We start from the raw sequence: 26,694 nt of genomic DNA, 5'->3' as shown, positions 1-26,694 counted from the left end.
TTCTTTGACGTGATCCATTTATTTGAGTTGGTACAGTACTACAGTAGACGGTTTGTAGTAGAGGGAAACATGACGTTTAGTTCCTCACCAGAAAATGTCTTGAGACTTATTCATACACGATGAAATCAGATTGTAACTCCCAAAACACATACTCGACCAATGCTTTCACAATGAAATGAGACATCATCTCTCCCTTAAGGCTGTATCCCAGACAATGACATCTCTCCATTTACGTTATGAACACATCCCCAAGCAGGCCAAAGCATGGACAGAGTAGCTTTATACATCAAATGAAATGGCTTAATTGCCAATAAATACAAGTATAAAAAAAACACCTTGATAATAATTAGCATTATCAACAAAGAAATACCTGGATCATACAATATAGAAAGGGCATTCAACTTAAAGCACCTTGGCAGTCCAGGTTCACCAACTGATACCAAATCAAAATCAGAACCATGGCAACAGCCAAGAAAAAGAATGAGCCGTAACCAAAATAATACTTAAATAACATAATAATACTATTATTATTATTGTCTTAATACCATTATCCAGTCAGGTTTCCCTATGATTACACCTTCTGCTACTAACGGATATGCACCAGTTAATTCCAGTTTGGCAGATAGAGTTTAATCAGATTCTTTCCTTTGTTTTTCCTGATATCACTCCCTTAGTTTAGGAATTCCCTGCTTTGGTACAGATGGAGTCTTACCATGACTTGTCTGGGGTCAAACAAGTGGTTGTCAATGTGATGGCACCTACAAGTATGTGTTTATCCCTGTGTTATGCTTTGTGTTAGCATTTTAGAGAGGTCACGGACATAATAAGAGGCCATGGAGTTCCCTTTTGGGGGGTGCCAACGGGCACCTCTTTCTTTGAAAGTGTACAAATGTACAAGGCCCTGTTCTCTGTGGTTGGGTCACCGGGCTCTATAACACAGTTGGTTCTCTATCTACGTGATGTAAGTTCACAGGTACAACACCGCAATATGACTGATCTTAGGTCAGCTGTTCTCACCCCTCAGGTGTACCAAAACAGAGGAAATATTCAGATCCCACTGACGTCAGATCAGTCCTCTGATCTCTTACGGCCAAACTCAGGGAAGAAATACTTTCTGCCATAACATAAAGCAATATAAAGTTTCTATATTTTGGAGAATCAAAAACAGAAGCGTAATGAAACAAAATACTAACATAGTATAATTTTATCACTGTAAATCCAGTTGACAATAAAAGGCAATACAAAGGGCAATAAAATGCAATATAATACAGAACGGGTCTGTCGTTTCAATCAATACCCAGGACTTTGCACCAGCAGACCTTTGACAACATTCAACATGTTTATTCTGCTGCTTGGGGGTTGCTATAGTTTCCCATACACATGTTCTGATAATATATTGGAAGTATCAGTCACAGATCTGACGCCCCATCCCAGGGTTGAAATGTGTTGCACACTGAGGCCATTCTAAACACGCCACACAAACACATTCCACAGAACACACTCGGCCTATGACACAACTTTCTTTAACAGCCTCTAGCGTTTGGCTTAAAACAATTCCTTAACACTAAAGTAGAAATATAACAAAAGCCTGCCAGGCTATTATTGTTGTAAAATGAATTCATTTTCAGATGGGGTTTCCCCATCTATGGTTAAAAGTTCCAGGGGCACATACAGAACCCAATCCATTTCATCCCCTGAATCATTGAAGCTTCTTCTCATCTTTGGTTAAAAAAAAACACTAAAAAACGTTCAATTTCCTTTCTTTTTACTCCGAACTCACTTTCTCTATGTCACTTTCACTAGTCTACATATCTGTTTCCTTCAACTCTTTCGCCCTTTCCAACAGGAAAGGCCTCTCAAATCGCACCATCACCAGGAACATTTCTCTTTCCCTCCAACACTTGTTTCCCACTCAAACCTCTACTACACTCTACCTCTCACTTTCACTCCACCATCATTTTCCTCTCTGCTACACGCTACTTTCCTCTAATAGAAACAATAGCTGGCTAATTATGCTAAGTTGACATAATGGCCCTGTACACACAGCTGGAGGCCTGACAGCACACACACCACAGAACCCCCCCCCTGCCAGGTGCCGATAACATCTCCCGCACCAACACGTCTCCAGCCATTGTCTGTGGAATGTGCTGTGTCATTAGAGCACTGAAACAAATCCTCCTGCTTAGCCCTTTGTGGAGTGGGAGGGGGCGCCTGGGTTCAAAATGAACTAGGCTTTAACATCCACAAATAACAACCTGAGCATTGTGTGGGTCTACACATGACATGGACACTCTTAGAAAAAATAAACGATGCTATCTAGAACCTAAAACGGTTCTTCGGCTGTCCCCATTGGATAACCCTTTGAAGAGCCCTTTTCGGTTCCAAAAGGGTTCTACTTAGAGGCAAAAAAGGTTCTACCTAGAGCCAAAAAAGTTTATCCTATGGGGACAGCTGAAGAACCAATTTGGAAACCTTTTCTCTAAGAGTGTAGGGTTTCTTTGCCATTTCCAGCTGGTATGACTCTGTAGCCTAGTTATGCCAATTGAGAGAGAAGTCCTCAAACCAGAGGCAACTCCAGCACTATAGACAGACAGACAAAACAACCACAGACATGGCTGTTTATTTGCCAAGAACATTCCAGGGCTATGAGAGGGCATCTGAGCCATCTACCTTCACTAAGGTGAGCAGCTCCAGACCCCTCCAGCTCGCCTGTCCAGGCCGTGTGTTTAAACCAAATCCCCAAACTGCTGACACATCTATGGGGGAACAAAAAAACAAGAAAGCACTGCATGAAAAGGCTTGTTTAAGACTGTCATCTCTCTGGGCTTGGATCTCATTCCTGACAGTGTTTTTTGGGGGACGGAGACGGGACTGTTTCCTCTAAACTGCTGTTTTAGGTCTGTGTGACCCCTGACCTGTGACTGTGTAAGGCTATAGGCTGCTGTGGGTTCCATTAAGGTCCTGGGTCTCTCTCACCACATTCACATGTATATGAATCAAAACAGCACAACTGGTGACAGGTTGGCCTGGCAACCATCTCTCTCCACTTTCAGGAAATGACATACATAATTTTATATGGATCTAAAAGGCACTTCCTACATATTCCCTAATACCATATGCTAATTTATAGGACATGCGCTTTTATGGTGATATACATAGCTGCATGTTTTACTTATGCGGCCATATTAATATATCATGTATACATGTTTCATTTTAATGGGTAACATAATACAAAGGGTTGGAGACAATGAGCTTTGGACTCTTCCAGTACTGCCAGAACCCACCAGTTTTCTATTCAACTAAAATCTACGCAAATATGAATAAATAATTAACATTGTCAGTTATTTTGGCGCAAGACCCTGGTTTGTTTTTTACAGGAAGTAAAAGATCCCAAAAAACATGTGCTCTGTGTGAGTTCTAAGGTGCTTTTTTAAACTCCAACTCAATTCATGGCTCGCTTCGAGAGCCAACCAGTTTCTGGTTGCTGCAATTGTGATTCTAACTTGCCTTTTGCTGAATATGTAAACATTTGAATACAGCAAAGTCTACGGGCGGCTGGAGGAGGCAGGCTGGGTGGCATTCTTTCGTGCCAGTGGTTTTTCTCTCTCCATCGTTTGAAAACCCTGCTAACTGAATTTCCTTTGACTGAGAAGTGCATAACAGTGTATGTATGAGTGTGTGTATGATATAGTTTCTAACAAGGATTCAATTCCCGGAAAGAAAACAATAACCTCCCAAAAATGGCAGGCTATCCCACCAACACACTGGTCAATGGTTGTCAATGACATACACATTCATGTACATACACACCAACAGAGACAGATGTTATAGCCTCAGCCTGGCCAGCTGGCTGCCTCTTCTCTTCCCCCTGGGCCCTCCCCGGCTAGGTGAGGTTGCTGCTGATGTCCAGGGCTTGCTGGTACACCTGAGTCATGTCGTCCAGGTCCCCCAGCAGGGAGAAGCTGCCGTTGTCCCCCGGGGACCCCAGCTCTCTGTGGGACCGGCTGAACTTTGACCCGTGGAGCGGTGGGGCCGCCTGGAAGCCCTTGAAGCTGGCCAGTTGCAGCAGGTTTTCGGCTGACACGCATGCCCTGATGTTGGGGCGGTGGGGGGCGGTGGGGGGCCAGTCGGGGGACAAACTGGGGGACAGGACGTCGTCCTCCAACACCATGCTGGACGGACGGCTCTGGCTACGGGACAGGCCTGAGTCACCCGCCGAGGAAGGCTCCCCGAGAGCACCAGCTGAGGGAGGGCCGCTGTAGGTGGAATACTTCCCGTTGCGCTTCAAGATGCCCTTCCTCCCCACCACTCTCCTAGGAGGGGAGCTGCAGGCGGTGACCCGGGACATGGTGGCGCCCCCTAGCAACTCGGAGGACTCGCTTCGCTCCGGGGAGGAGTAGTACCCTGATTCCCTTTGTTGGTTGTTCTTCAGGATGCCCTTCTTGGGGAGGCTGGGCACCATCTTAGCTGGCGAGCCCCCTGCCAGGGCAGGCTCCTCGTCCTCCTCCTCCTCTCTGTCGGGGCTAGAGCAGCTTCCTTCTCCCTTGGCTGGCCTGAGCTCCATCATCGCTCCACCACTCCCCAGCTCCACCTCCTCCAGGCTGGGCGAGCGCTGCTCCTCCGTAACCCTGGTCTTGAGAATCCCCTTGGGCCTCTTCAGCCCTGGCTTGTCCCCCTCCCCTCCACCGTGGGGCCCATCCCCCACTTCATTCTCCTTCTTGGACTTCTTGGGACGCTGGCGGAGGACCAGGGGCAGCAGGGTGGTGGGTTTTCCCGGCCGGGGCTCGGTGCGGTTCTGCCAGTCAATGAAGCGGGCCAGCATGGGAGAGGAGGTGCCGCCGTCCCGCTGTGTCTCACAGTCGCACACGCTGCTCTTCCAGCCCCAGTTGACCCACCAGTGGTTGGCGATGTCTTCCACCGTGGCCCGCCGCTCTGGGTTCACCATCATCATCCAACGGATCAGACCGCGGGCATCTGGGAGGGGCAACAGGAGGGGAGCATAGACTGACATTCTGGATATGAGCACAGCAGAAGGTATGTATGAGCCGGGTTACACTTCAGGGTTTTATTGTTGCTATTATCTAATAATAGTTCTACTTAGACCAGAGCCGGGCAACGTTAGTGGCCCCCCGTCTTTACAGTGGAGAGAAATGTTCTGTACGCTTTAGAGTCCATTTTGTGCAATTGTACACATTTTGCCACGGGGCTTAGAGAAAATGTGGCCGTTTTAAAGCAAGTTTGCTTAAATTCCACACATTTTGTTATGGGGCAGAAAGAAGATTTAGACATTGTATAACTTTTTTCATGCATTTCTACTCATTTTGAAATGGGGCAGAGAGGAAAATTAGTTGTTTTATAGCCAATTTCATGCAATTCTACATATTTTGCTTTAGGCTGGAGATGAATGCTTGCAGTTTTTAATATGATATCTGAGTGAGACTGACAAAAAATATCAAATGGGGCCCCCCGGCCGGTAATTTGACCATGATAACAAGTTTAGATAGCTGGCTGCTAAACTACTTTAGCAAGCTAGCAAATTTGAGCTGACACGGGCTAATTGACTGACTATCAGTGACTGACATAACAAAAGAAAACTGCTAATACACAAACACATTTCAAAATTGCACCATGTGTATTCTACTATTCTAACTCGCAACAGTAAGTTGGGGGGGGGTGATCCGAGGGCCTTCAAAAGAGGGGCTGCGGGGCGCATGGCCGCACGTTTCCTATCCCTGACTTAGACAGTGTACTGAAAGAAAGGTGCTATCTAGAACCTAAAATGTTTCTTTGGTTGTCCCCATAGGAGAACCCTTTGAAGAACCCTTTTTGGTTCCAGTAAGAACCACTTTTTGGTGCCAGGTAGAAATACTCATTTGGGTTCCACGTAGAACCCTTTTCACAGAGGGCTCTACATGGAACCCAAAAGGGCTCTACCTGGAAACAAAAAGGGTTCTCCTATGGGGACAGCCATAGAATCCTTTTGGAACCCTTTTTTCTAAAAGTGTAGAGTAGAGGGTGTATACATAGAGGGAGACTAGATCTTCGACTGTGTAGGTTGAGGGTTTTGTTCTGCACCTGAGGACTGGGTGGGCTCTCTGTACTCCCCATTGCTGATCTGGCGGATGAGGTTCTTGTGGTCTCCTCCATCGAACGGCATGGTCCCATAGACCAGGGTGTACAGCAGCACCCCCAGAGCCCAGCTGTCTACCTACAGCAATACAAACACACGTGTCAATACACAGGTCCCTACACAGATCAGGATCAGATAGACTCAACGTGAGAGACTCAACGTGAGAGACTCAACGTGAGAGACTCAACGTGAGAGATCAATCAGTTAAATCAGTCACCGGAGACACAGTTGAAAAGGAATCTCACATTTCCCTTTTCCAATTTCCAGTAACTGATAAATGAGGCTCAATGCCATTACTGAGTTAGCAGCAGATTATCAAAACATTAACAAGGAGCGTACTGTGTCTGAACTGGAACGACGTAGCTATGGTGTAGCAACAGCTGAAACACTGTAAGCACCGCACAGCTATACCATATTGCTCTTGGCCCTACTTTCCTTCTCCATCCCCTCAGCCATAGAAACAGTGATAAACACCAGAGTGTGGAGTCGGGAGTGTGCCAGTTTGTTTCCATGTAGACAGAACTCTCCAGTTCTCCCTCTGTCTTACTTTCTGTCTCTGTCTGTGTGTCAGCCAGAAGCCTGCGCTTTGTGACCACTAACCTAATGCAATGTGGCTTTCTTAGTAAATGGGTTATGTAAGACCAGTGTCTGGGGCATGGAGGGTGGGGGTGGTGGTGGGGGGGGTTAATGAGTCCAGCAGAGATGGCAGAGCTGTGATATCCTGGCCCTGACATTTCTCAGGAGACACACTGCCAGCCACTGATTAGCCAGACGTCAGGCTTGGGAAGGGAAGGACAAGACTCCTGGAGGAATGTGGCTGGCTGTTGATGGCCACAGGGTTATAGCCCAGCGCTGGGACTGAGGTCTGGGACTGACTGTCAGGGACTGACTGTCAGGGCACAGGAAAGTAGATAGGGCTGCTCCAGCAGCTCCACACTGACTGGACTTCCTCTAGGGCCAAAGCCAGGAATGCCTCACCCTGAAACCACTCTGTCATTGGTTCACTGACTGAGACCTCTCTGTCATTGGTCGGCTGGCAGGGCCGCTGGGAGGGTGAGACAGGGCGAGTGCCATTGTTGTGTTCTGTTTTTGTGTCAGCTGTAATTTGTGGATTTTCCGCAACTGGGTTCTGCCATTTTAATTACAATCTCTGTTGAGTTTTTTTGCATAGTGAATTATATAAATTTAATGATTGGACTTTTCGGTCTAAAAATACAACTTTATTTTATAACACACAACTCTTCTTGCAATTCGGGAAACGCCCTGAAGAACAATTACTTTGGAATTAGTCAATAAATAGTTTGGGGCTATTTTGTCACTCTTTCTCTCTTTTTCTCAACCAAACAATTTCTCAGTCCCACCCATCATTGGCAATGAAGTTACTGGGCCTGTCTGTGTAACTGCTAAAGTCTGGAAGTTTAAAGTCTTCAAAGGGAGCTGAGACACCATCTGAGGCCTCCCACTGAGGATGTGAGAGTTGCTGGGAGTAGCAACTGACTGGGGTGTAATCCCATCAAAGAGGAGACCTATGCCTCTCTCTCTCTCTCTCTCTCCCTCTCTCTCCCTCTCTCTCCCTCTCCCTCCCTCTCTCCCTCTCTCTCCCTCTCCCTCCCTCTCTCTCCCTCTCCCTCCTCCTCTCCCTCCCTCCCTCCCTCCCTCTCCCTCCCTCCCTCCCTCCTCCCTCCCTCCCTCCCTCCACCACTATCTCTCTATTAGCTCTGGGACTCCCGCCCCACAGTGCCAGGTCCTGGAGATTAGTAATAACTTCTCCCAGGGACAAAAGAAACCCAGTCTCATTGTGTCCGTCTGTGACCTCTGACCTGTGTGGTGCCTAGTCCCTACCTCTGGGCCGTGGTAGGGTCTTCCGTTGACTATCTCCGGTGATGCGTAGAGCGGGCTGCCACAAAACGTCTGCAGCAGTTTGTCCTTATGGTAGAGGTTGGATAGCCCAAAGTCAGCAATCTGGTGGGGAGACGGAGACAGAACATCATAGTGGTTTGGTAAAACATTATAACAAAGGTCATTCAAAGTCTCATGGCACTGACAAGGTGCCAGAAAGGACCGGCATATCTAAACTCTATTCAAAGTTACAGACTCTGTTAAACATTTACAGAATCTGCTCCAAGGTCACAAGCCAGGTCGATAGAGCTTATTAAAAATGACTCTTTCTTACCTTAATGTTACAGTTTTCATCCAGTAGCACATTTTCCAGCTTCAGATCCCTGTGCACCACGCCGTTCTGTGAAAGACAAACAGTCCATAGGTTGTCTCTAGCTCGGTACAGTAGAGGGCCATTCGTTCGCAGTTCAATCTGCTTGCTGACGGTGTGGTGATTTACAGAGACCAAACTCCTGTGTTGCTCTCAGGGGATAGAGTCAGAGTGGGCCAATTGGTCTCGTGCTGTTTCATTTCCCTGCCTCACACTCTATCATCTTTGTGTTGACATCTGCAGAGATTTTCCTTCGAATGTGTCACAATAAAAAAAAAAAGAGCCTGTAATTACGGACCCAGATAAATCATGTTCTCACAACAGCCCCGGATTAAAAACAACTCTGTAGTTAGTGGCCCTTTCAAGGCAGGCACTAACATGTGGTACACACAGGGAAAGGAAACACATGCAGCCATTTCAGATCTGGAAGTGATGGGGTGACTTCATTACAGCTGTGGCCGGGTTCTGTGTTGTGCTGTGCGTCTTCAATTGGTTAGCAGTGACAGGGAACACTTGTTCACATGCTTCTGATTGGAGAGGGGGGAGGTGTCTCTAATCAGCCCTCTCACAGTGCACCTCCTTCCTGTGTCAGTCAACCACACTATAGGATGACATCATCCTATCCCAGCTGTAGAGATGAGGACTATGGGGGGGGGGGACCATGGTCGAGGGGAGAGGAGGAGAGTGTGTGGGCCAGGATCCATTCTACGGGGGTGGAGATGATGGAGTGTCCCGGTTTGAGCTAAGGGGTGATCCAGGGACATGGAGAGACATGACCGCAGATGAGGACCCAGGGAACCACGGCAGAGGCTGGGTCTGCTCTGCACACTATGGGTGACACTGGCTTGCATTGAATCTGTCCTCCCGAACACCAAGAGGCCAAGGAAAGCATAGCTAATACATCAGACTGCTTGACAATGTGAGGGATATATACGGTTATAGGCACACGGTTCTGATATTTCGCCCTGCGTCTGATTAGTAGAAGTATGTGTGTGTGTGTGTGTGTGTGTGTGTTTCTCTACAGAATCTTACCTTATGACAGTGGTGCACAGCAGAGACTATCTGTCTAAAGAAGTGTCGTGTCTCTCTCTCGCTCAGGCGCCGGCGCTCACTGATGTAGTCGTACAGCTCGCCCTTACTGGCGTACTCCATCACGATCACGATCTTGTCCTTGTTCTCAAACACTGGAGGAGGCAGAAGCAGTGGAATGGACACAGTCAGCGTGGACACACAGACAGATACCATCTGTTTCAGTCAGCGTGGACACACAGACAGATACCATCTGTTTCAGTCAGCGTGGACACACAGACAGATACCATCTGTTTCAGTCAGAGTGGACACACAGACAGATACCATCTGTTTCAGTCAGAGTGGACACAGACAGATACCATCTGTTTCAGTCAGCGTGGACACACAGACAGATACCATCTGTTTCAGTCAGCGTGGACACACAGACAGATACCATCTGTTTCAGTCAGAGTGGACACAGACAGATACCATCTGTTTCAGTCAGAGTGGACACAGACAGATACCATCTGTTTCAGTCAGCGTGGACACAGACAGATACCATCTGTTTCAGTCAGAGTGGACACAGACAGATACCATCTGTTTCAGTCAGAGTGGACACAGACAGATACCATCTGTTTCAGTCAGAGTGGACACAGACAGATACCATCTGTTTCAGTCAGTGTGGACACAAACAGATACCATCTGTTTCAGTCAGCGTGGACACAGACAGACAGATACCATCTGTTTCAGTCAGAGTGGACACACAGACAGATACCATCTGTTTCAGTCAGCGTGGACACACAGACAGATACCATCTGTTTCAGTCAGCGTGGACACACAGACAGATACCATCTGTTTCAGTCAGAGTGGACACACAGACAGATACCATCTGTTTCAGTCAGAGTGGACACAGACAGATACCATCTGTTTCAGTCAGCGTGGACACAGACAGATACCATCTGTTTCAGTCAGAGTGGACACAGACAGATACCATCTGTTTCAGTCAGCGTGGACACAGACAGACAGATACCATCTGTTTCAGTCAGAGTGGACACAGACAGATACCATCTGTTTCAGTCAGAGTGGACACAGACAGATACCATCTGTTTCAAAGCAGAGGTTTCATCACAAAACATTTGTGGAAAAATCTACTTCATCTTCTCAGTGGACATGTTGAATATCATCTAGATGAGAACCTCTGCCAGATTCACAGCAAACTGGTTGTGTTCAAACTCCAGAGCACGTTGCATCTCTGATTACATTACATCACCACCAACCCCACCTCATGTGTCTGGCTTGAGTCTTAACAACACTTCTGGGAGGGAGGGGGTGTTTTAGTAATCAGCCAAACACCTTGGAGAGGAGAGGACATGAGAGGAGAGACCTAGGAGGAGAGGAGAGGAGAGAGGAGAGAAGAGAACATGAGAATAGAGGAGAGGATATGAGAGGAGAGGAGAGGAGAGGAGAGAAGAGGACATGAGAGGAGAGGACCTAGGAGGAGAGGAGAGGAGAGAGGAGAGAAGAGAACATGAGAATAGAGGAGAGGAGAGGAGAGGAGAGGACCTAGCAGGAGAGAAGAGGAGAGAGGGGAGAAGAGGACATGAGAATAGAGGAGAGGACATGAGAGGAGAGAAGAGGACATGAGAGGAGAGGAGAGGAGAGAAGAGGACATGAGAGGAGAAGAGAAGAGAGAAGAGGACATGAGAGGAGAGGAGAAGAGAGAAGAGGACATGAGAGGAGAGGAGAAGAGAAGAGAGAAGAGGACATGACAGAGGACGAGACTAGAAGAAACTAGTAAAGAAAGGAAGAAAAGTGAAGAGAAGGGAAGAAGTCAAATAGAAAATAAATACAGGAGGGGGCCTAGATAACAGAAGGTCCATAGTGTCTTCTTGCCTTGACCTGGACAGTAAATCATCAACTTCTCATCATGCCACTAACTTTCACCACTCTCTCCCACATTCCAAGCCCCCACACTAAGCCCTATTCACATGGAGAAGAGATAGGAAGCCTCAACGCCCTACAGACTAGACACAGGACAACCTGTTCCAACACTATCTATCTAGCCTCCCATGTATCATTACGTCTACCGCCAGGGCATGTTGCCGTGCCAACAGCAGTGCACCATGTGAGGGATGAGAACTGTCATTGTATTTTCCCACACAACAGGGGCTCCAAGGGTGGAGACCTAGTCATCCATGAGCGAGCACCTTCACAGGCCCACCCCTCCCCTCTTCTTCCCCCTCCCCTTCGGAGAATAATCCTGTGGTAAAAACATGTTGATGCTGATTGATGGTAACCCTCCCTGATTTTGGCTGTTCCGCCGGGCAGGGCAGGCAGCACGGAAACCGGGCCAGCTGTCCTGGGGGTCGGATCTGATTGGCTGACAAAGCTTCGACCCGGGACGACCCTTCCGGCGAACCGTGGCGGGGTCCGTTTGAGAGCCAGCCCCCCAAGATTCACAGGGATAATTACCTGGTTCACATAACGGAGGCCTGTTATCCACGGCCCGCTGGGCTGGGTAGCGCTAGCTAGCTGCCCCCTCCGTCTGTCACTCATTGATTCTTTGTTCCGCGGCCAGCAGGTCTCAGATCATACTAATTAGCACCTATTGTCCCACTGCCCTGGACTTTGCTTGGTCAGCTTAGGGCCTAGCCCCCTGAGCTGTTACCATGAGAGTCACACTTAAATCGCTACTTCAGCGGAGCGCAGGGGACAGTGACGTTACAAAGAACATTTACTTTGTGTGTTCAAATGTGTGTTGTCTGACAGAGGCCTTTAACATGGACATTCAGTGCTTTGTCATATTTCACAAGGAGGGCAATGTACAGTAGTCATAAGGCAGAGCAGTTTCCATTCAAACCAGAGAATGAGTAGGAGAAATCTCCCTCTTCTTAAAGTCCTGTCTTTTCTAAACCAGAGAGGGGTGTGCTTGTCCCTGTCACACCAGGCTTGTTTTACAGCCTTTAAGTTCGCTAGGGAACAAAACACAAAACACTATACAAACAGCCGTTGTGAATACCATCTCAAAGGAATGGACCATATTGACTGCTTCAGGAAGACTTGTCTTGAAATTGTTCCCTTAAAATTGAGTTATGAGGTTATGAATTATGCTGGAAGTGACAAGCAAATGTGCTTCAATTGCTCGCAGGCCCGCTGATGGAGGCAGAAAAATATATTTTTCAAAAAAATCCATCAACACTACACATCTGGTTCAGCTTTGTTTCACACAAGCAGTTAGCTGTTGACACGGGCGTTGCCGGATACACATGCGTGTGTCTATACATTTTCAACGCTATTCTGGGCGGGGGCCAGCCCACAACAGTAAACAAGAGAAACACCAGAAACCAGGCAACCTCTCCAAAGAAACGACTGGCAAGTGTTGGTAGCAGACAGTGGGTCTGACTGCACGGCAGACGCATAGGAGGGAGCAGCACCCCGTCTCCTTGTAAGCTGGTTTATAGAAGTGTTCTCCTAATCAACCTCTCAGACACACACAAACTAGATTTAAAAAACAATAACCACAACACTCACGGACGACTGGCCCGTTCCCATGACAAATGTCTCTGTTTGACTGTTCGTCACCAACACGTGGGGTTTGGTAGACTTTGAACCCAATCAGAACAGTCATAGTCAACCGGTTTGGGCACTGTTGTTAGGCGATGTGGCACAACAGTTCTGACGTGGCAGAGAAAACTGTTTTTGAACGACTTGGGATATAGAAATAGGTACTAGGCATTAGTCTGATGTTGACTCATTGTTTAACTGCCCTTTGAAATGGCGGTTCAAACTTGGATTGGAAATGTAAGGTAATGTCAGCTGCATCAACATTCGCTGTTGATCATAATTCCTCTCTCAAACGGAGGTGTGGGGTCAAGTCAAAAGAGTGAATATGCAACACAAGACATGAGTGAAGCCTTTGTGTCTTGGAGGGTTGTCTAGTGGGACTGATACACTGTATGGATGTGGCGTTAGCGTGAGCTTAGGGCCTCTCCTCCCTGTGCATATCTGTGGAGTCAGGCTCAGGGCTAGCCTTCTCTCTAATGGAGTGCTAACCACTGAGGCAATCTCTCTCTCTCTCTACCTCTCTCTACACCTCTCTCTACACCTCTCTCTCTCTCTACTTCTCTCTCTCTCTACCTCTCTCTCTCTCTCGCTCTCCCTCCTACTCTCCTCAGTCTCAGTCTGGCTCCCAGCTGGAGATCTCTCTAAGCACTAACAGATGTATGGCCCTGAGACCGCGGAAGACACAAGAGGAGACCTCTCAGATGTGGGAGAGAGAGGCAAAACCTCACGGACACCCCCGACACGCACACGTGCACGCACGTGTCCACACACTCTCTGAAAGACACTGGGCTCAGACAGAGAAGCAACAGAGGAATAACATCTCAAAACCCAAAGGTCCATGATTGTATTATGACATCTGCCTGCCATAACATGGCAATCCTAGAGCAGCACCAGGAAGGGGAAGGAGGAAGAGATTGAAAGCTGTGTGTGTGTGTGTGTGTGTGTGTGTGTGTGTGTGTGTGTGTGTATAGACAGACACCCTACCTTCGTAAATAGAGATGATGTGGGGGTGTTTCAGGGAGGACATGATCTCTATCTCCCTGCGGATGTGAACCATGTCCTGCTCCTCCTTGATCTTCTCCTTCCGGATGGACTTGATAGCCACCTGGGGAACAGAGAACAGACATGTGTTCTGGTCAGTTGACGTGGACTACTGTGGAAAATTAGTGGGCAGGTCAAATCAAACCCACAAAAGAGATTGTGATGATAAACCAACGCAGGCCAAACCGCGAGTCAACACACCCACACAGCATATCACAGACACCTTGTTGCACGTACATCAGCAAAGACATTTGGACAGCCAGAATGCTTGCCCTGTTGACCTTCGCAGAATACAGTATGTCTTACATAACATAATCTAAATGAACACTCTTTGACCCTCCTTCCCAGAGCCCATATAGTGACCCACCCGTTGTGACCTCTGCTCTCCACTCAGCCAGTCAACACAGACAGGAGAGGCACTGAGACTCAGTCATCAGAGGCTCCTGCTGTGTAATTCCCCGTCTCTTTAGAGGAGAAAAGGAAGGTGCTCTCGGTGGAAAGAAACAGCGTTGTCGCGTGGTGCAGTAATGAGAACTCCTTTGTACGGAGTGTTCACCCTGGTATTAACAGACAGCTGGTGCTAGGGGCTTGGTCTATCTAGTCTGTGATGTGTGTGGAGTGGGGCGGGGCGACTCCCTCTAGCCTGACTCCGGTCTAATGGACATATCAGGTAGAACATCAAGGAGAATAGGGAGTTTCTGGGCTGTGGGTTTCCATGGCAACTGCAGCTCGGGGGCGGTGTGTGTGCCTGCCAGCAGGGGGAGTGGATTGATGAGCTGAACCTTCTCAACTAGCCTGTGAAGACATTATAGTAGATGCAAGTGCCAAACGAACACACTTTCAGGCCAATGTATCGTGTTGATTTACACCATGCCGCCCACAAACACTTACACACGGCGTACAGTATGTAGGCTTACACCCACATCTGTTGTAAAAACGACAAACCAGAGGCCTAAGGTCAAGGGCGTCCGGTAGCCTAGTGGTTAAGAGTGTTGGGCCAGTAACCAAAAGGTTGTTGGTTCGAATCCCCAAGCAGACTAGGTGAAGAATATGTCGATGTGCCCTTGAGCAAGGCACTTAACCCTAATTGCTCCTGTAAATTGCTCTGGATAAGAGTAAAAAAAAAATCAGGTCAGCAGAGACTTCCTCTCAATTGGCCTCCCCCTAGTCTCTGTTAGCTAGCCCATTGGGACGACAAAAGCTTTCCTTACTAAGAGAGAGGTCCATTACAGCAGAGGCCAATTCTAGTCCAGAGCCAGGCAGCAGTACAAACCACACACTCAGTGTGCCAAGCTAATTACTGTGTAAATTCATAAAAATAACCCAACCAGAATAACTCTCCTCATCCAGAGACTTGATTACATAGAATAAAAAAAGATGTAAATATAAACAAGGAAAGGCCCTGTTTTGTTTCCACACGCTGAGTGGTAGTCTTTAGGTCTTAGTTAGTCGCTGGTCTCTATTGGTTAAGTGTTCTACCTCCACTGTTATCAACAGCATTAGTACTGTATTCACTTCATGCCAAATCCTAAACCATGAGTGGGAACGTAAGTCCCCAGTCTGTCTTTATGTGAAGCAGCACACTGTCTGCACTGCCGGTCTGTTTTTCAATTGTACTGTTTTTCATTGAAGGCTGGGATCTTTCAGTTCCTATAGAAGTACAATACAGGACACACTCTACTTGGATATGGTGATGTAGAAATAGGGTTGCAAAGGGTCGGAAACTTTCCAGTAAATTTCCGGGATTTTTCTGGAACATTTCCATGGGAATTTGGGGAATTTTGCTTAAATTCATCAAAAAAATGTAGCTTATAACAATTAACCTTTTTGTGGGATACACATAAGGCAATTCTAGGTCTTGCGGCATATTTTGGTTCAACTATCACCAATTCAATGGAATTGCAACCCTCTGCACGCACAGTGGATTTTTCCATCACATGTACAGCTGATTATCAAGATTCTTGCACACTAATGAGATGCTATTGAGCCCACACTACTACACTGTCTGAGCCAAGAACTACATGCTTTCGGGTACAATTTTATTACAATACTGGGTGAATATATTTTATATCACATACATTATTTTTTGTTAACTAGTAAATAGTAGCCTACAGCAAAGTGTATTTAAATCATTTCTAACTTGTTAACCATTTCTGCTAGTTAGTTTTTGCTACCATGTGGGTTTTAGCTTGCTTGAGCCTGCTAACTGAGGAGTGTTAATTCACCTGTTTCCATACATGTTTCGTTTTAAAACATGTATCTTTCAAAGAAGTTGTTTAATGTAACTACTTAACTATTTATCTGTACATGGAATTGTATTTGTTTTTTTCTACCAATTGTTTTCTAATCTTTACAGGAAAATGCCACGGGCTCTACATTTCACTGCAGCTAATGTAGAAGGAAAAGCTGTATACATTTGCAAATACTGTGCCAAATCATATGTGAAGAATGCAACAGATGCAGAATCAACTGGCCAAGTGCATAATGTTCCCTCATCACTCACAACAAGCAACCTCTGACAAATGTCCCTCTGCTTCTATTCGAGGTGAAATGATGAATCAGACACCTTATCGATAGCAACAGCTCATGGTCCTCCTGGAATGAGAAGTTTTTTTGACTCAATAAAGGAACGTAGTCAGAGAAATGCTGATGAATGTCTTGCTAGAGCTGTGTATGCAACTGGTTCACCTCTGATGCTCACAGGCAATGTGTATTGGAAGACATTTCTGAATGTTCTTCACCCAGCATAACATGCAGACATGCTTAATCTACTCATTTGCTGGATGCAGAGTTCCACAGAGTTCAAGTGAAGGTCAAGCAAATCATTGAGAAAGCAGACTGTATTGCAATCATCTCTGATGGGTGGTCGAATGTTCGTGGGCAAGGAATAATTAACTACATCCTCTCCACCACTCAACCGGTATTGTACAAGAGCACAGACACAAGGGACAACAGACACACCGGTCTCAACATTGCAGATGAGCTGAAGGCAGTCATCAATGACCTTGGACCACAGAAGGTATTTGCACTGGTGACAGACAATGCTGCGAACATGAAGGCTGCTTGGTCTAAAGTCCTAACCTCACGTCACACCCATTGGCTGTGCTGCTCAAGCATTGAATCTGCTTCTCAAGGACATCATGGAACTGAAAACAATGGACACACTCTACAAGAGAGCCAAGGAAATGGTTAGGTATGTGAATGGTCATCAGGTTATTGCAGCAATCTACCTCACCAAGTAAAGTGAGAAAAATAAGAGAACCACGTTGAAGCTGCCCAGCAACACCTGTTGGGTGTTGTCACCATGTTTGACAGTCTCCTGGAGGGGAAGGAGTCTCTCCAAGAAATGGCCATATCACAGTCTGCCAATATGGACAGCCCCATCGAGAGGATCCTCCTGGATGATGTATTTTGGGAGAGAGTGGTAAGCAGCCTGAAACTCCTGAAACATATAGCAGTAGCCATTGCACAGATTGAGGGAGACAATGCCAGACTTGCAGATGGAAGAGAAGACATCCATACTGCCCTGCCCACTTCACTGTTGCTCCAAGCAGAGGAGACTGCAGTTCTGAAATACATAAAAAGCGTGAAGACTTCTGCCTGAAGCCCATACATGCCGCAGCGTACATGTTGGACCCCAAGTACAGTGGCTTGCGTAAGTATTTTCCCCTCTTGGCATTTTTCCTATTTTGTTGCCTTACAACCTGGAATTAAAATGTATTTTGGGGGGTTTGTATCATTTGATTTACACAACATGCCTACCACTTTGAAGATGAAAAATATTTTTTCTTGTGAAACAAATAAGAAATAAAACAAAAAAACAGAAAACTTGAGCGTGCATAACTATTCACCCCCCCCCCCCCCCCCCCCAAAGTCAATACTTTGTAGAGCCACCTTTTGCAGCAATTACAGATGCAAGTCTCTTGGGGTATGTCTCTATTATCTTGGCACATCCAGCCACTGGGATTTTTGCCCAATCCTCAAGGCAAAATTGCTCCAGCTCCTTCAAGTTGGATGGGTTCCGCTGGTATACAGCAATCTTTAAGTCATACCACAGATTCTCAATTGGATTGAGGTCTGGGCTTTGACTAGGTCATTCCAAGACATTTAAATGTTTCCCCTTAAACCACTCAAGTGTTGCTTTAGCAGTATGCTTAGGGTCATTGTCCTGCTGGAAGGTGAACCTACGTCCCAGTAAACATATACATTTAAATGGTATTAATAATAATTTGCATATATTTCCATTAATTCCCATATATTCCCGTTAATTCCCACAGAAGGTTTACACCTCTTGTAATGATTGTCTGTGGTGGAAGAAGGTGAGGACCAATGCGCAGCGTGGTAAGTGTCCATATTGTTTTAGTAAGAATCTGAACACTGAACAAAAACAATAAAACAACCAGTCCTGAACGGTGAAGCAAAACACAGAACAGAAAATATGCACCCACAACTCAAAGGTGAAACCAGGCTGCCTAAGTACGGTTCTCAATCAGGGACAACGATTGACAGCTGCCTCTGATTGAGAATCATACCAGGCCAAACACAGAAATCCCAAATCATAGAAAAAATAACATAGACTCCCCACCCCAACTCACGCCCTGACCATACTAAAACAAAGACAAAACAAAGGAACTAAGGTCAGAACATGACACCTCTGAATATTCCCCAAAATGTGCAACCCTATGTATAAATACACAAAGGTCTTACTGTGGTGTGTGTGGTTTAATTTTTGAGAGATTTGTGGATGACTGGACTGCATGTATTGCAGATAGTACAGTATCAATAGACACTGCCCTTTGACCCTCAATATACTGTAAGTTATGTTTTTAATGTCACGTGTGAAATGCCTTTCTTGCAAATGCAAAACCCAACAATGCAATAATCAACACGAAAAACACACGAGAAACAAGAAGAAATATGTCAACCTATTAGAGACAGCATTCCAACAATACAGCGCAGACAAAACTCCATCCATCCCACCGGGCTCGTCTCTTACTCCCCTGGGACCCTGGAGTGGGTGGGATCATTAAACACGCAGGCCTGTGTATCATCCACCTGCCAGCTGGCTGACTGGCTACAGTACTGCAGCCCTGCTTTTGTCTTTAAGTGGTGGGCTATTACTGTCAGTCACACAGATGGCTGCCCTGCCGGCCTTGCCCAGCCACCCTGTGCCAGGTATCGTCCTCCTCTACAGGCTGTAGGCTGTAGTGTGTTTGATGCGAGAGGCCGCGCTTCGCTCCCCTAGAGCCTGACAACAACGTTTTCTCAGCCCATTAAAATAGATGAGGTATCCATCACTAGTTCCCCACTAGATCATGTTCATTTGTGTGGATGGAGAGATTTTGTGTGTGTGTGTGTGTGTGTGTGTGTGTGTGGGGAGTTAACAATAGCAGGGAGGACCCTATGATTGATTGAGAGAGCTGAGCCATCTTTTTACCACAGTGCCAGAGTGAAGAAGAAAAACTGCTGATAACTGCACAACTACAGCCCATAACAGTGAATCTCAGTAATTTTCTCCTCCCAGTTAATCCCCAGTGAATCCATTGTTTGGGGGTGAGGTAATCTAGTGCTTTAAACTCAAATGAATGTGACTTTCTAACCCCTAAACTAAAGCCCACCCCTTCCATTATGTTGGGGTTCCCTATCTTTAAACTGCTCCCCTCCTCCCATCTCCCTCCCTCCCTTCTCCTCCCCCATCCCTCCCTGACTCATTCCCTCCCTCCCTCTGCGTTGGACCCCCCCACAGGATAATAACTTTCCATTCGTGTCTTATTTCCTGCTGGGGACGGCCTTTCATGTGTCAATGCCCACTGCTGTCACCACAACTTTTTCCCTTTGTGCAAGGCATCTCCTCCCTCACACACACTAAAACGGACACGCATACACGCATGTAAGCACACACACGCACCTTTTATTAAAAAAGATATGTTTATTTAAGAAGGCAAGTCAGTTAATAACAAATTCTTATTTACTATGATGGCCTAGCCCGGCCAAACCCTAACCTAGACGACACTGGGCCAATTGTGCGCCACCCTATGGGACTCCCAATCATGGCCGGTTGTGATACAGCCTGGAATCTAACCAGGGTCTGTAGTGACGCATATAGCACCGAGATGCAATGCCTTAGACCGATGTGCCACTTGGGAGCCCTTATGCACCCAAACACACAGACACAAGAGTCAGAATTGCATACACATTGACCTTTGCACATCCAAGCCCATGCACACATACAGTAGTCAAATCAAACCGCACATACAGTAGTCAAATCAAACCGCACATACAGTAGTCAAATCAAAACATACATACATTAGTCAAATCAAACCACACATACAGTAGTCAAATCAAAACATACATACAGTAGTCAAATCAAAACATACATACATTAGTCAAATCAAACCACACATACAGTAGTCAAATCAAACCACACATACAGTAGTCAAATCAAAGCACACATACAGTAGTCAAATCAAACCACACATACAGTAGTCAAATCAAACCACACATACAGTAGTCAAATCAAAACATACATACATTAGTCAAATCAAACCACACATACAGTAGTCAAATCAAACCACACATACAGTAGTCAAATCAAACCACACATACAGTATGAGGACACAGACACACTGCTGTTCCATCCAAAGTGAGCAGCCGACAAACACAACAGAAGGTTGTGCAGATTCTATGTCGACAGGCTGTCACACTTGAACACATGCTCTCATGCACCCCGACATCTAATCAATCTCTCTGCAATGGTAAACCCACAAACACAAGTCATCAGTCTCTTCTCTTTGCCCTTTTGCTCTTCTCATTTAGTCCAGCTGCAAAGGAAGCTGGGGCATGCCAGGGAAAGTCATACGGGCAGGGTCAGCAGAGGGATTCCATAACGATCACCCTGTTGCTATCTCTATCACATGGACACCAGGGGCTCTTTAGGTCAGGGGTCATGTACACTCTCACAGCACCATGCCAGACACACGTGCCCTGGGGCCACAGTCTGCACACCCTCTCTATCACAGCGTGCCTCTGAACTGAATGTACTCAAGTGTTGATTTACAAAGGGCCCATGGCCCCTTGTACTGGTAATAATGTTGTGACACATTCAACGGCAACAGTTCAGGTTGATTTATAATTAGCTACCACCTACACACTGTTCCAGGGTCAGCTCTGCTGCCTGCTATTTGAAGTGGAATCATTAAGGGCTGAAGAACTAAGGCAGGCCAGGCTAACTGATAGAGGAGGAATGCATGGAGATCAGGCATTACCATCACTCCATAAATCTCTAGAATGATGTCAGGGCATGTGGAGATGGCAATGACATACAAAGTGGTGAAACTGTGGTAATTAATGGGATATAACATAATAGCCTTAAACATTTCACCAAATTTGACTAGGCTTTTAGAAACAGACCCAAACAGATCCTGATTTTCACTTGAACCAAACACCCTGTCTGTTTAATGAGTTGGGAAACTTGCAATAAGGCATTGATGCCATAAAGCAATGGCACCAGCCAGGCAGGCCATGTGAGGGTGCTATTTGAGCTATGGGTTAATGGTGCCCCCACCAAGCATGCATGTGCCAGGAGCTATGGAACACAGAGGGACGTGTTGACCCGACTGAGTTTCCCCCCTGGCATTCTGAATCTGAACACACGTAAGGAAATTTCCTCTCGTTGTGCCAAAAGGGGATCATGGGTAAAATTATGCAGCACATAGAGATATCTGAAGAGGTGTGGTGCATGGGTCCCCAAATATGGTGCATGGGGGCAGATGACGAGCACTCAATGACATGCTGCTGTCCTCACAGTCATGGATAAACTCCAGGAAAGTGTTGACCAGAACAACACCAAGAACACAAACAAAAACAAAACAGTTTAGGGACATTGGTCAAAGAGACACAGTCATAGGTCCGGTAGGTAGCCTAGTGGGTGAAGCATTGGGCCAGTAACTGAACGCTTGGTGGATTGAATCCCTGAGCTGACAAGGTAAAAATATGTCGATCTGCCTCTGAACAAGGCAGTTAACCCACTGTTCCCCAGTGGGCCGTCGTTGTAAATAAGAATCTGTTCTTAACTGACTTGCCTAGTTACATTTGAAGTCTGAAGTTTACATACACCTTAGCCAAATACATTTAAATGTGTTTTTTTCCCCACAATTCCTGACATTTAATCCTAGTAACAATTCCCTGCCTTAGGTCAGTTAGTATCACCACTTTATTTTAAGAATGTGAAATGTCAGAATAATATTAGAGAGAATGATTTATTTAAGCTTTTATTTATTTCATCACATTCCCAGTGGGTCAGAGGTTTACATACACTCAATTAGTATTTGGTAGCATTGCCTTTAAATTGTTTAACTTGGGTCAAACGTTTTGGGTAGCCTTCCACAAGCTACCCACAATAAGTTGGGTTAATGTTGGTCCTTTCCTCCTGACAGAGCTGGTGTAACTGAGTCAGGTGTGTAGGCCTCCTTGCTCACACACGCTTTTTCAGTTCTGCCTACAAATGTTCTATAGGATTGAGGTCAGGGCTTTCTGATGGCCATTCCAATACCTTGACTTTGCTGTCCTGAAGCCATTTTGCCACAACTGTGGAAGTATGCTTGGGGTCATTGTTCATTTGGAAGACCCATTTGCAACCAAGTTTTAACTTCCTGACTGATGTCTTGAGATTTTGCTTCAATATATCTCCATCATTTTCCTTCCTCATGATGCCATCTATTTTGTGAAGTGCACCAGTCCCTCCTGCAGCAAAGCACCCCCACAACATGATGCTGCCACCCCTGTGCTTCACGGTTGGGATAGTGTTCTTCGGCTTGCAAGCCTCCCCCTTTTCCCTCCACACATAACGATGGTCATTATGGCCAAACAGTTATATTTTTCTTTCATCAGACCAGAGGACATTTCTCCAAAAAGTACTATCTTTGCCCCCAAGTGCAGTTGCAAACCGTAATCTGGCTTTTTTATGGTGGTTTTGGGGCAGTGGCTTCTTCCTTGCTGAGCAGACTTTCAGGTCATGTTGATATAGGACTCATTTTACTGTGGATATGGATACTTTTGTACCTGTTTCCTTCAGCATCTTCACAAGGTCCTTTGCTGTTGTTCTGGGATTGATTTGCACTTTTCGCACCAAAGTACGTTCATCTCTAGGAGACAGAACGTGTCTCCTTCCTGAGCGGTATAACGGCTGCGTGGTCCCATGGTGTTTATACTTGCGTACTATTGTTTGTACAGATGAACGTGATACCTTCAGGCGTTTGGAAATTGCTCCCAACGATGAACCAGACTTGTGGAGGTCGACAATTGTTTTTCTGAGGTATTGGATGATTTCTTTTGATTTTTCCATGATGTCAAGCAAAGAGGCACTGAGTTTGAAGGTAGACCTTGACATACATCCACAGGTACACCTCCAATTGACTCAAATTATGTCAATTAGCCTATCAGAAGCTTCTAAGGCCAGGACATATTTTTCTGGAATTTTACAAGCTGTTTAAAGGCACAGTCAATTTAGTGTATGTAAACTTCTGACCCACTGGAATTGTGATACAGTGAATTATAAGTGAAATAATCTGTTGGAAAAATGACTTGTGTCATGTACAAAGTAGATGTCCTAACTGACTTGCCAAAACTATAGTTTTTAACAAGAAATGTGTGGAGTGGTTGAAAAACTAGTTTTAATGACTCCAACATAAGTGCATGTAAACTTTCCACTTCAACTGTAAATAAAGGTTACATAAAAAAAATATAGATATATTCTTTTAACATGCAGTTCAATTATTTCAACAACATCAAAAAGAGGTGTTATTCTAGGCCAGCTCTCAAGTTTGAATTTGACAAACTAGAAACCTCTTAACCTTACCTCAATAAATGGCACATTCCAGCCCATTCAATGTGAGTAGGCTGAAGTGTCTTGGAGGACTGTTGGCCTGTTTCAATGATGTGTATCGTTGAGGACAGCGCGTGCTAAAGATATTCCCATGGTCTCTAGGGCCTTATGAGCACGGGGAAATTCCCAGAGGAGAAAAAGACACACATGTCTAGAGCACAGCAAAGTAGCTATTTGGGGCCTCTTTGTTGTAGCTATGTTTTCTATGACTCAGGATTAGACGTCTCAGGTCTGTAGACTTAAATTACACAGGCAGCCCAATTCTGATCTTTTTTCCCGCTAATTGGTCTTTTGGCCAATTACATCAGATATTTTCCTGATCTGATTGGTCAAAAGACCAATTAGTGAAAAATAGATCGGAATTGATTGCCTGTGTAAACGCAAGAAGAACTTTTACAGATGTCTCAGGCATACAGGGTTATTGAAACCCCTATACGTAAAGAGTGTTTAAAACCCCTATGCATAAATAAATGTCTCACCTCTCTGCCGGAGTGTCGTTCAATTGCCTTCTTGACTTTGCCATAGGTCCCTCTTCCGAGAGTCTCGAGCAATTCGTAGCGGTGTTTCAGGTTATGCTTGTGGTGGTGTTTCTTGAAGCCTGAATTTCTCCTGCTGCCATCGCTAGCTGCCGGTGTCTCTGGCATTGAATGACCGGCAGGTAGCGATGGAGGGGACAGATCACCCCTAGATGGTTTACCCACTGAGGTGGGGGTTTGTTTGGCCTCAGGACGGGTCAGCCCTCGGTGGGCCGAGAGACAAGCTGTTTCCATCTCTGGGGAAGTATTCCAACTAACTTCCCACGGTTAAATATCTTAAACTAAGCTATTTGTTACAAATATTTATACTATAGTTATACTTATTATAGGCCTAATAATAGTCGTAATAAATAAAATAAATTACAAGGAATAATGCGTAAATATTATAGTAATAAACATAGAAATTATTCCGATTGTCTAATGATCACTCCCTTTGTTCATTCTTTTCTGATCAAAGAATTCTCTCCACATCTAGTCATTCCTTTGTCGGCTTATAAGAGTGAGTCATTATTATACGATTAAATAAAAAAGAAAAAGGTTATAAAGGAAACATGTGACATCACCTGTCTTTGCGCGACTGATACATAATGCAATGCATATTATACATGTTTTACTATGAAGGTATATTCTAGGGCTGCAGTCCTCTAAATATGTATTCAGCATTCGACAGACGAATGCATGTCGGAAGCTGAATCCACTTTCGATTGTATGTCTCCTCGGGTATGAACAATGGTGCTCAAAATGTAGCAATCCAGAAATATTGTATTTTATTTGGGTTATTTAAACATCAGGCTATTCTATTCTCGTTATCCGTGTAGTAGCCTATACTGGCATTATTATATCATAGTCTTTCGTTTATTCTAGGCCGTTCACATAATCTACCGTAAAAATGCTGCCAACATCGTTAACTCACAACTAACAGGCGAAACCTTCAGCGTCATTGCCTCCCGAGAAAGCAGCGACGAAACCGGCGTTCTGGATGAAGATGACCCTCATTTTGTCCTCAAACCAGGTGTAACGTCATTCAGCTGAGCTCTGTGTATGGCGCGAGTGCTCCATGCCCAAGTCGACGTTGCATATGCGCTATGATCGGATATGTCAAGCTCAGACGTTTTGATTATTGCCATTGTCGTTTTGCTCTCCTTCTTCGTGTGCCCTTCTTCTCCCTTTCTCTATATTCTCTAACGTGAGGGGCTGTGAATAAGGAATGTGAAATGATCGAGTCCGGAGGCGGAGTTTACAGTCCTCCTTCCTTCTCTCCGCTGTGCTCTCTGCCTCTCTCCTGATTTTGGACTGCTGCTGACTGCTTTTCCCTTGACAGAGGCTGTGGAAGTACAGCCCTGTTTTTGGCAAACTACAGTCATTTTACTATAGCCTAATGACTAAACTGTGTTTCAGATACAAAATACAATATAAAGTCATAATAAAACCTAACATCGTAATAACCCGTCAAGGAACATCCTCCTACCTGCCTGTCATTCATTATTTTAGCCGTGTCAAAGTTATTAGAGTGCAAGAGAACATAACGTTTTGATTGGCAACTCAGGTTGAGGCAGTTTAATTATTAATATCGCTGAAACCTTTATGAAGTCACAGGAGGTCCTTCACTTTCACAGGAGGTCTTTCACTTTCAAACCAATATTTGTTCCATTAATAATTACAACCACTGCTGTTACTGTGGGCGAGTCTATAAGAGCCAACGGTACTTATGAATCAGGAAGCAGAAACAGGTATCCAATGTTAGGTTTATCACTAAATACATGTTTTGCATTCCTACTCTGGCATGACAATGACGGATGACATACAGTAAGACCCGTTGAGAACCTGGCTGTGCAGAATTCACAATCTATCTCAGTGTTACTGTCATACTGTCGTTACTGTATGTTATCATTACGCAACATGTTTGCATCTGGTTCTTGAAGGCCACATCACATTGTATAACACTACTGATCCCCACGTGCAAGAATATCACGTTGTTGTCTGTAGGTTTTTACAGAGTGGATATAGTGGCCATTTACTGCGGAATAATAGATTGTCATGGAAATATTCTTGAAATATGACTTTTATTTTTAAGCAGCAGAGGTCAAAGGTTGCCATATTAACTCTAACACTAATCCACAATAAATGTATTCATTTGATTTATTATCTATAGATTAAATATTTAAAGATTATTCTGAGTGAGTCCAGGTTTTATCCCTCTTCTGAAGGAAAAAAGAGCCCTCTACTGTAAGATATCACTTGCCTTTAGTAGCCAGGGAAGGAGAATAGCGTAGTGAATTCCATCACCCCTGGGCTATGCCCTCGTCCTGCTCAATCTAGCTGC

General features: G+C 45.4%; 1 protein-coding gene across 3 annotated transcripts; it reads right to left on the bottom strand.

The window, feature by feature from the left end:
• Nucleotides 1-25,775, bottom strand: nuak1b (NUAK family, SNF1-like kinase, 1b). 3 transcript variants are annotated; one of them, XR_003864332.2, is made up of 8 exons: nt 24,315-25,775; nt 13,896-14,016; nt 9,372-9,523; nt 8,304-8,369; nt 7,973-8,092; nt 6,076-6,208; nt 3,807-4,974; nt 1-2,756 (listed from the first exon to the last, which is right to left on the bottom strand). XR_003864332.2 is itself a non-coding variant. In XM_029668347.2 (7 exons), exons 1-7 carry the CDS (start codon nt 24,603-24,605, stop codon nt 3,884-3,886), a joined length of 1,974 nt encoding a protein of 657 aa, XP_029524207.1. In that variant the 5' UTR covers nt 24,606-25,775; the 3' UTR covers nt 1-3,883. The 3 variants fall into 3 exon arrangements, 1 of the variants encoding a protein (XP_029524207.1); XR_003864331.2 differs by having other exon boundaries at nt 3,811-4,974; XM_029668347.2 differs by having other exon boundaries at nt 1-4,974.
• Between the last annotated feature and the right edge of the window lie 919 nt (nt 25,776-26,694).

This window comes from Oncorhynchus nerka, linkage group LG9a (assembly GCF_034236695.1).
Source record: "Oncorhynchus nerka isolate Pitt River linkage group LG9a, Oner_Uvic_2.0, whole genome shotgun sequence".
NCBI lineage: Eukaryota > Metazoa > Chordata > Actinopteri > Salmoniformes > Salmonidae > Oncorhynchus > Oncorhynchus nerka.
Note: the sequence above shows the minus strand (reverse complement) of the source record. Positions and strands in the feature narration are given on the sequence as shown.